Source organism: Chlamydomonas reinhardtii, chromosome 3 (genome assembly GCF_000002595.2).
Source record: "Chlamydomonas reinhardtii strain CC-503 cw92 mt+ chromosome 3, whole genome shotgun sequence".
Lineage (NCBI taxonomy): Eukaryota > Viridiplantae > Chlorophyta > Chlorophyceae > Chlamydomonadales > Chlamydomonadaceae > Chlamydomonas > Chlamydomonas reinhardtii.
Window position 1 is genome coordinate 4317736 of NC_057006.1, and position 10620 is coordinate 4328355.

Here is a 10620-nt window from a genome sequence, read left to right on the forward strand (position 1 = left end):
AGTAAGGTGGAGCTCAACGCCGGGAAGGCCAACTATGTGGCCAGTAACATTAAGAAGGCGCAGAGGATTGCCCAGAAGCAGGCGGTCAAGGGCGCGGTTGGAATTGAGGTTCGTGTGCTGGATCCACGCGGGGTTTCGGAGCCCGTCCGCTGGGTGCTATAATTGTTTTATAATTTTAGTAAGGCATTTCCTACGTAATAAGTATCAGCCGTTGGTATACGCCTGGCGCGCAAACAGCCTTAGCTGTGCGCGAGTCAACAAGCGAGCAGGTGGCTGCGCTGCGCAACCCTCTAAAGGCATATTTAAGCTACATGTGACCCATACAATACTTCAACGAGGCTAGGTGTATCAGAGACTTACAGCTCGCAGGGCTTTGACCAGAAGACTTTTGCGACTCAGCTATTGCAGCAGCTTAAAAACCGCTAGTGGGATGAGAATATAGCGGGGAGTTGTTATGGAGGAGGACAGCGACGACTTCGGGCTCGGCGAGACGGGCGAGTTGGCCATTGAGGTGCGTGACCTGGCTGCAGCAGCTCCAGGCTCCCGAGCGCTTTTGCTGACAGTCACATACGTGTCATGCAGCATGATGATGATTTTGGGGCAGCACCGCGCTCACAGGTGAAAGGCCGAAGCTTCCGGTGTGTGGGGAATGGGTTTGGAGCGGGTCCTTAACTGGTTCTCGTCAGGCTTCCCACCTTATGTTCCTGCCCGGCCCTGACAAACCCCCGCTTGCACGCCGTACGCGCCGTCATGCAGGGAAGGGCGCCTCCTGTCAGGAAACGCACAGATGTCAGCCTGTTTGGGGATGGGGGGGGTGATATTGAAATAGACCATGCGCCACCAGCCCGCCCCGCTGCCCCGGCGATGCGGCCGGGCCCCGGCGCCCCCAGCCGTAGGCGCGGCGGTGACGCGGATTTGTTCAGCGACGACGACCGGGACGGTGGCCTCGGTGGTCTACTGGGGGATGACGATCTGGGAGGAGACCTGGAAATTGACCATGACCCGGCACCCGCCCCACCGCCGCGGCCAGCTGCGCCACTGCCACCCCCCAGCCGCGGCTCGTCAGGCCGGCGTCCGGGCCGCGATGCCGACCTATTTAGTGACGATGATCGCGATGACGGTTTGCTGGGTGACTCAGACCTGGGAGGCGACCTGGAGATTGACCACACTCCATCACAGGCGCCGCCACCGCCGCGGCCAACGGCGCCCATGCCGGCGCCCTCCGGCAAGTTTACAGACCCCGAAATATCGCTGGACGCAAACGATGCCGAGTTGGCAGACCTACTAGGGGAGCCACACCGCGGGGCGCCATCGATTCCACCGGCGGCGCAGTCACTGCCACCGCGGTCGCCGGCGCCGCCGCCGCCGGACCCCGCCAGTAGCTTTGCGCTTGGTGAGGAGGATGATGAGCTGGCAGAGCTCCTTGGCGACAGGCCCTCACGGGTGCCACCTCCGCCGCCTCCGCTAGCCCCAGCGCCGCAGCGAAGCCTCACCCGGCGCGTCAGCTTTCCGGACGAGCCAGCGCGCCCGGCCACGCTGCCTGCTGCGCGGGGCCGGCCGCCTGCACCTGATGAGGACTTTGCTGACGTGGATGACGGCGACGGCTTCGGAGTGCTGGATGACGCGGACCGGGAGGTGGCCCGCATTGCGTCGCACAACAGCCGGCGCGGTGGCCCGGGCCTGGGCGGGGGCGGCCTGGGACTGGGGCCGGCAAGGAGCGGCGCGCCGTCGTTTCGCTCGCCGGCACCGCAGGACAGCCTCGCGGATGACTTCGACTCGCACCACGACGAGCTGTCCTTTGATGCTCGCGGGCCGCCGCCGGGGCGGGCGCCACCGCCACCCGCTGCGCAGCGCCGTGCTGACTTTGACCCCTACGGCGAGGACTACGGCGAGGACTCGTTTGACGCACCGCCTGGGCCGCAGCGTGGGGGCCGTCCCCAGCCGCCGCGAGGCGGCCCGCCGCCACGCGGCGGGCCGCCGCGGGTGGCGGAGTCCAGCGAGCTGTACGGCGAGGACACGTACGGTGACAGCATGTACGACAGCCGGGAAGACGCCGGTGGCTTCCGGCGCGTGCCGGCGCCCGACACGCGCGGCACGCCGCCTGCGCGGCAGGGGCACGGCCGGCCACAGGCGCCCGGGCCTTACGACGGCGATGACTACGGCGACGAGTATGATGATGATTACGCCGAGGACGACGACGACTGGGCGGATGACATGAGCTGGGACGGCGAGATCCGACACACGCGTGGTGCTTACCGCGCGGGCGGGCGGCCCGGCTCGGCCGGTCACCCACGATCGCAGGGCCCGCATGCACAGGGCGCACGGCGGCGGCCGCTGTCGGCGATGGCGCCGCGGGACCGGCAGGCGGCCATGATTGAGGACATGATGAGCCGCCACCCCAGCACCTGGGACAGTGAGTGGGGCCGGCACTCGCTTGCTGGTGGGGGCTTTGCAGAAATGCCGGGAGGTTCTTCCTTCAGTGCGCAAGCGTGGGCTCACGCGTCAGGCCCAGCAGGAGGGGCAGTTGGGAGCTTGCCGTACACCTAAGCTGCACACTTTGCTTGCGCCCCCTGCTACTCGCAGTTCGGGAGGTGGCGACGTGGGTAGAGTTCATCGGCATGGGCCAGTACCGCATCAAGGTGAGACGCAGCCCGGGAAAGGGTTGACGTCAAGGGTTCTCCAGTACCACCCATCACGGACCTAGCGCCTACGCGAGACGCTCGAAATGAAACTTCCTTGCCCTGCACACCTGGCCGTTCCTCGTGTGCCCTTGCTCCTGCCAGTTCGTGCACCACAGCGTTGATGGCACGCTGCTGCTGAGCCTGGGCGAGCCAGAGCTGGCCAGGGACATGCGCATCTTGCCGCTGGGCCACCGCCGGGCGCTGCTGGGTGCGTGGGAGGGGTGGGATAATCATTCCCGAATCGCCTTGAGCTGCAGCGGAGAGTGGTGTTAGAGGAAGGTGTGCTTGTAGGTGTGAGCACACAGCAAGGCGGTGGTCGACATGGTGGCGTTGCCAAGCTTGAGGGGATGGCTCCGCCCCCGACTGCGGTGACTGTCCAACGCGGCAGGTGCCATTGCGGAGCTCAAGGAGGCAGCGGCGGCGATGGAGAAGGACCGCGCAGACCGCGGCCTGGCACCCGGCGCGGCACAGACGCCAAGGAACGAGAATGAGCGGTGAGGACCTTTCATTACATGTGCTGGGGCTTGGACATGCACTCCCTTGAAGAGAGCGTTTATGCCTAACACACTCGCACGCATAGCTCCTGCGTTTACGCCTTATCGGGTGCTGTGATGGGCGCAGGGTGGCGGACCTGCGGCGGCGTGGCGCGCAGCAGGAGATATCGCGGCGACCGGCCAGCGCCGGGCCCAACGTCATCCCGCCCGAGCCCTACCTGGGCCCCGCCGTGGGCAAGATCACGGTGTACGAGCAGCGCGCCAAACTGCTGTACCAGCTGGACAAGGCCCGGCACCGTGCGGCCCAGCACGCGGCGTGAGTTCTGGTTCTGGGAAGCAGGGAGCTCATGCGGCATCGTATGTTTATTGTCTGTTGATGCCAAGGCAGGATTGTTGGATGGGGCTTACCGTATCCAGCAACAATCAAGTGCATATCAAGTTACAACCTGTCCACGCGATGCGTGGACCCTCACTCTGCATTACTCACAATCCACAGCATCATCGACCAGCTGAGCAACAACAAGCAGCTGACGGAGCAGCAGATGGCGGACCTGCGCGGCAAGCTCAAAGACCTGGAGGCCAAGCACAAGGACGTGCTGGGGCCCGGCAGCCGCCGCCCCGGCATGACCGCGTCCGTGGGCGGCGCCGCGCCTGGCTCCGGCAGCCCCCGGCACGGCCACGGTACGGCCGCGCTGGCGGCAGCCGAGTACGGCGCTGACGCGGCGGTGCCGTGGCAGCCGGTGGGTAAGGGCACGCGCAAGGCGAACCCGAACCCGGAGCGCATCGCGCGGCCTGGCGAGGACCCTGGGCTGGACCTCACCTTCCGGCCGCGGACCGTGAAACTGAGTGAGGTGGGCATCGGGGATTGGGGAAGCTGCTGCGGTGTGCCGGGCGTCTGTGCTAGCCCGTGTGTGTGCGGGGTCCGTTCGCGCAACCGCTGGAAAGGGATGCGCGGCGTGTGGCGCTGTCTGCGCAATAGTGAAATGTCTGACCCGTTTCCAGGTGGGAAAGCACGTGAGTGTGACAGTGGATTATGCCGAACTCACGCTCTGCCGTACAACCTCCGCTCCACAGGTGCCGTACGGCGCGGTGCGCGATATCGTGTCCAAAGCTCTGGGCAGCCGCGTCCCGTTTTGGCGGCGCATGGATTTTGAGTTCGAAAAGGCGCGCAAGGACCGGGAGGCGCGCGACGAGGCACGGAGCAAGCGGCGAGAGCGGATGGGCCTTTCACGGCGCGGCGGCGGCGGTGGCGAAGGCGAGGACGAGGAGCAGGTGAGTTTGAGCCCTTGGGGGCAAAAGACGCTCCAACGGCCGGCCGTTTAACACTCGCTGGGTCACTGGGTGCACGTATGGTCCCGCTCGTTTTGAACCCGTCCCAAACCATGTGTCACCCTGTCAACCCTGTAAAACCCAGGCCAAGTCCAAGTACTGGAACAACTTCTGGGTTCCGGGCAGTCAGAAGAACTCCAGCTACCACAAGCACTTCAAGAAGGGCTCTGAGAACGCCGAGCTGCAGCAGTACCGCAGCTTCGCCAAGGACAAGACGCGCCTCGGGCGCTGGTTCAGGAGGTGCGTGTGTATGTGTGTGCCGTGTCGTGGCGCTGTCGGCCTTCAGGCGGACCCACAGCAGGATCGGTTGTGGACGCGTAGGCTGGGGTTAGCGCCTGGCCGCCAAGCTTGTGTACCGTACACTGCTGCCAACCGCATGCACGCGGGCCTGGGGCGCCAGCAGCACAGGCGTGCAATACGCCATGCAGATGAGCGCACTGTAGAACTGCAATGCTGGCTAATACTTTTCTCATTGTTGTGCTCCTGCATGTTGTGCTCCTCTTGCCTCACGCCAGGTTCATTGATGACGGCGAGGAGACGGAGGGTGACGTGGCGCTGGAGAAGCTGGTGAACCGCATGATCCGGGCGCTGGTCAAGACCAAGGACCAGGCCGACCAGGAGATCGGCGAGACGTTCGACAAGAAGATCCGCCGCTACTTTGAGGAGCGCGGCTACAAGTTCGCCACGCACACCTCCAACACCATCATGGCGAGTCGGCTGTGTCGGCGCAGCCTCTTGGTTGCGCCAGCTGTGTGCGTGCACATGTGCGCGACAGCCTGCGTCCCCCCCGCTGTGCGCCTGGCTACCTAGCCCTGTGCTGTTTCGCCCCGTGTGCGGTGCCTGCAGGTGCGCGCGCGCGGCACGCGCCGGCCGGCGCCCAACCGGCCCGACACCACGCTGTACGACTTTGAGGAGGTGGAGCAGTTCTACCCGGACTACCTGCGGAAGCGCAGCGCGGCGGCGGCGGAGGACTACGGCCTGGGCGGCGAGGTGCGCGGGCTCCGGGCGGATGGGGCGGGCGGGAAGGCTGATGGGAAGAGTGACTTGCAGTAAAGGTGTACAGGCATGTAACCAGCACTCATGTCGCTAGCTGCACCCACCTGCGAGTTCGCCGTGCGACAGTGTCCTGCCTGGCCACGTCCTGCTGCACCTCTCAGCGATTGCTGTGCTTGCGCCGCATACAGGACGAGGAGGAGACGCGCATGGTGCCCAAGCGCACCACCTGGAAGTGGCTGACGTCCATGTACTACATGGACCGCCAGAAGAAGCTGCGGGCCGCCATCGCCATGGTCAAGATGAGCCAGTTCGTACAGAGACACGGGTGGGTGCGGGTGTGCATGTGTGTGCATACCGGTTTGTATCTGTGTGCGTGTATGTTAGAAAGGGGAAAAAACGTTCGTGTGCATGCATGGCTAACACTGGGCTGTACGACCTTATGGCTGGGAGCGGGCGGTGGGCAGCAGTTGGATGCCCGTAGATGCGGTGGAGCTTTCGCCCTGTCTTTCCCAACACATACACACACACACACACACGCCGTCTGGGCGGGCTTCGTTTTGTTGTTTTCTTTTCAACACACACACACACACACACACACACACACACACACACACCACACACACTCTGAACGGCCGGTGTTGTCTGGTGCCATGTGGACCGCGCAGCGTCCGCTGGCCCCCAGAGCGCGACAAGAGCAACGACAAGAAGGCGGTGTGGGTGCCCAACAGCAACGCCGGCGCGCTGCACCAGGTGGACGGCCGCGACCGCACCTTCAACACCGTGGGGCAGGACAACATCGGCCTGCACGTGAGTGCGGACAACCGTTCCGGTGCCGTAGGAGGCCTCAACGGGTGCAGAGTTGTGCGTTGGAGCTTTCTGCAAAGGATGAATTTCATTGGCATGTCTTTTTCACGCCTCACCTGCCGGTCCTCTTTTATATGGTATCACTGTTCCTACACGCGCCATGCTCACTTGCTCCGCCTGCACTCACGTTGAAACCCCGTGCAGGCCAAGCTGAAGAAGGCGCTGGGTCCGCCGCAGCCGGTGACCTTCCAGATGAAGATGAAGCAGATGGAGGCCACCGAGGCCAAGGCCGACCAGACCTACATGGAGATGGGCTGGCCGCACTCCTCGGGTGACCCCGCGCTGGGGCCGCCACAGGAGCCGCTGCTCATGCCGCACGAGGACGGCCTGGGTGACGGCGGCGGCGAGGGCGGTGATGACTTCGGGCTGGGCATGGAGGGCGCCGAGGGCGGTGGAGGCGGTGGCGGGGGTCGGCATGGCGGCCGGGCACGGGCACCAGCCATGGACTTCGGCCAGGCCATTGACGCCTTTATCACGTGAGTGGTGCATCTCGGCCGGCGGCGACCTTATAATCTGCCGTAGGTGGACGCTGAATCACCGCCCAATGCCCAGCAGCGGCTATCACCTGCATCCTCCCTAACGTACCGCTCCGCTCCTCCTGACTGCCGCTTCTTCCCGCTCCTCCCTTCCTGCCCCTCCATTCCTACCCCGCCCTCCTCCCGTCCCGCCGCTCCCTGCTCAACAGCCGCGCGCTTGACCTGCGCTACATGCACGAGGACTGGTTGGAGGCGTGGCGCCGAGCCCGCGAGCGCAGCTACGGCGAGGAGCAGCTCTCCAGCGAGCCCCCCGGCGTCAACGAGCTGGACTGGCGCGGAGACCCGCTGCTGGCGATGCAGGAGCGCGCCATGGAGCGGCAGCGGCAGGAGTGGCTGCTGGCGTGGGAGAAGGCGCGGCGGGTGCGCGACCGGCGCGCGGTGCGGCTGCGGGAGCAGGGGTACCGGGAGGAGGACATCGAGGCGCGCCTGGGCAGGCAGCAGGAGGTAAGGCGGCCCAGGAGCGGGAGCGCTGATTGGTATGGGGCTGCATGGGTTTACGTGGCCGCCGGTCCGGTGTGCCCAATCAATTGGGGTTGTGTTGAAAACGAATTCTTATCGGCATACATCGGCCGTGCCTCACCCTGCGTTTGCCGCACACCGCCACGCCGAGGGCGCAGGCCGAGGAGGTGGAGTCGGCTGTGGTGCACCACCTGTTCGTCAACCTGACGCTCATGGCGCGACACAAGCCGGCGGACCTGGTCAAGTTCCGGGACGAGCTGACCGGCACCAAGAAGAAGATGGCGGTGTGGAGGTGAGCGAGGCCGCGTGCCCCGGTGCGTGTGGCAGGTGGGGGAGGGGACAACTCAGGACAGTGTGTGGGTGCGGGTTGCCAGGCGGCGGGTCCCCCTTGACCTGAGGTGGCAACTAGGGACCATAATACGGTAATTGTGGCATATATGGCACCAGATACGTGGGGTCAGTGCGTGTAAAGAGCATAAAAGCTACCTGATAAGGGTTGAGGGCGTTTGATAAGGGTTTGTTTACGCGGGTTTCTTATCCGTGCTGCCACCTTCACAACGTCACCGCCCCAGGGCCATCTGCAACCAGAAGTTCATCGACGAGACGCGGGAGAAGGAGTACAAGCGCGAGAACACGCTGCGGGCCATCTACGACAGCCTGCGAGTGGGCGGCCGCAAGAAGGTGCTGGACCCAGACCAGGTGCGCAGCCATTGGGCCTTGAGTGTGCAACGTGTGTCTCAGGAGTTTGCAGCGGTTGGGGTTGCATGTTGCTGCGTTCAGGCCAAGTGCTGGCGCATGATTTGTTGTGGTGGCCTGCTTACAAGCTGTGACCTTGTGCACCCTGGCCGCTCCACGCTACCGTGCGCTCTGCAGGAGGACGCCTGCGTGGGCCGCCTCGTGACGGACGTGTACAAGCGGGAGCGCCGCATGAGCGAGCGCATCGTGAGTCGGCTCGTACGGCGGGACGTGGGGGCTGCATGCACGCCAGCCCCTGTGCAGTGGGCTAGTGGCACCTCGTGTCCAGGCGTGTACCTGTACTATCACACCAGCATCTGCACTCCCGCCTGCCAGTCATCACACGGACCGCAAACCTCTTGCTGCCTGCAGGAGAGGAAGCTGGAGGCGGTGGAGTCCTCCCTCACGCCCTGGTACGTGCTGCACCCACCCAGCCGCCCAGTCAGCCGCGCCGTGTCGCCAAACCGCGACTCGGTCTCCCCCGGCCGCCGGAACCGCTCGCCCCGCTCACCCCGCCCAGGTGGCGGCGGCGGCGCGCGCGGCGCTGCCGCCGCGGTCACGCCGCCGCGGCCACGCAGCGCCTCGCGCGCAGGCCGTGCTCCCACGGGCCCAGACGATCCAGAGCCCAAAGCTCCCGGCGACAGGCGGAAGTATGTGTTTGGATCCAGCACGCCCAAGTCCATGTGGGGGCCCCAGGGCCCGGTGCGTGGAGGCGCGGGCCGGACGCCCGGCCGCGGTGGTGCTGCTGGCGGCGGTAGCCTGCTCGACTCGCCGGCAGTGCAGGGGTTGACGAGCAGCGTCGACCGGCGCGAGCGGTCGCCGGGGGCTGGGCGCGGCGGCAACTCGACGCCGACGCGGCACCGGCCCACAACGCCGTCACAGCCGCAGCGGCCACGCTCTGCAGCGCCTGGGCCCTCGCCCCCGCCACGGTCCAGTGCCGGCGGCGCGCCTGCGCCGCGCCGGCCCATGTCCGCCGCCGGCCCCGCACCACCGTCGCCTGGCGGCCGTGGCAGGCCTGCCAGCCCCGGCCCCAGCCGTGGACCGCCGGTCAGTCCGCGCCGCAGCACACCAAGCCGCGTGGGCTTCGCGCCGCCGCCTTCGGCGCGCGGGCGCGGCAGTGGCGGGGGCGCGCCGCCGCCTCGCCGTGGCCTCATGGACACCGCCGGCGACACCACTGGCACAGACACGTCACCGGAGCGCGGGCCACCACGTGGCGGAGCAGCGCCGCCGCCGCCGCGTCGCGGCCTTGCAGACGAGTCGGAGAGCAGCCCCAGCCCACCGCCACGCCGCGTGCCGTCCCAGACCACAATCACAGCTGCCGCGCCGTCGCAGCCGGCACCAGCTGCGGGCGGCGCCCTGCCCAGCCGGCGGTCCAGCCAGGCCAGTGGCATGAGTGGCCCGGCGGCGCGGACGGGCTCGGGTGGCGCAGCAGCAGCATCGCAGCCGCCGGCAGGAGCTGGCAGTGGCGGCGCGTCACGGCGGGCGTCGGGCGCAGCTACGCCGCCGGGCGGCCTGTCGCAGCAGCCTTCGGCCGCCAGCGGCCTTGGGCTGCCGACAGGGCCGCCCAGACCTGGCGCGCCGCCGGCACGACAGCCGAGCGGTACAGGCAGCCAGCCGCGTGCCTCTGGCACAGGCTCTGCGACGGGCAGTGGCGGTGCCGGCGGCGGCGGCGGAGGCAGCAACGCGTCAGGTTCGCGGCGGCCGTCCAACACGCCGCCAGCTTTGGGGGCGCAGCCGTCGAGTGGCGACCTAGGTGCAGTGGGCGGCTCTAGGCGCTCGCTCCACAGCCAGGGCTCTACCAGCAGCCTCGGCGGCCCTGGCGCCGGCGGCAGTAAACCTGGCGGCAGCGCCAGCGGCGGTCTCAGCGGCGGGCCCAGCGGCGCCAGCGGACTGGGCATCGGCACCGGTGGAGGCAGCGCTGGCGGCGGCTCTGGCGCCGGCGGCGCAGGTGCCACGCCGCAGCAGCGCTCGCCGCTTTCGCGTTCCCCAACCAACGCCTCGCCGCCCTCCGCCTCACCGCCTGGGGCCTCGCCTCGCGGACAGCCCTCCTCGCTGCGCCTCTCCAGCGAGGCAAGCAATCCGCCCACGGCGCCGCCACCAGCGGCGGCGGCAGCCGCAGCACCGTCGCCGTCGGGCCGCCCACGTGTGGAACCGTCCACAGGCGGCGGTACGACTGACTATGATGACGACGAGTTTGACGCGGGTGGTGGCGAGCTCGATGTTGAGTATGACTTGGATGAGGCGGACGGAGCGGAGCTTGACATGGGCGATGTGGGTGGTGATGAGGAGTTTTGAGGCCTAGGACCGTGTCCTCGGGTAACGGCGTGCTCGTATACAGAGCAATGAAGCGCTGACGCAACCGATAGAGGGGGCCGGGAAACGGGCCTCGGGGGGGGGGCAGCTGCCGAGGGCGTACGGAACCGGCCGGAAGATGGTGGTGACGCCGGACAACTGGCGGGGGTTTGTCAAACCCTAACCCCGCTTTTGTAACAGAACTATGTCTCCATTTTCCATGCATCAGAATGT

General features: G+C 66.8%; 1 protein-coding gene across 1 annotated transcript; it reads left to right on the plus strand.

Moving 5' to 3' along the window:
* Positions 1–189: 189 nt before the first annotated feature.
* Positions 190–10596, plus strand: CHLRE_03g174900v5 (uncharacterized protein). Its single transcript, XM_043060941.1, has 20 exons — positions 190–511; positions 583–618; positions 757–2413; positions 2584–2639; positions 2784–2889; positions 3070–3175; positions 3303–3491; positions 3672–4026; positions 4250–4447; positions 4590–4744; positions 5020–5212; positions 5351–5494; positions 5689–5825; positions 6166–6307; positions 6509–6840; positions 7050–7344; positions 7518–7651; positions 7932–8058; positions 8233–8301; positions 8467–10596. The coding sequence occupies exons 1-20, from the start codon at positions 455–457 to the stop codon at positions 10387–10389; spliced, it is 6411 nt and encodes a 2136-aa protein (XP_042926070.1). The 5' UTR covers positions 190–454; the 3' UTR covers positions 10390–10596.
* The last annotated feature ends 24 nt before the right edge of the window (positions 10597–10620 follow it).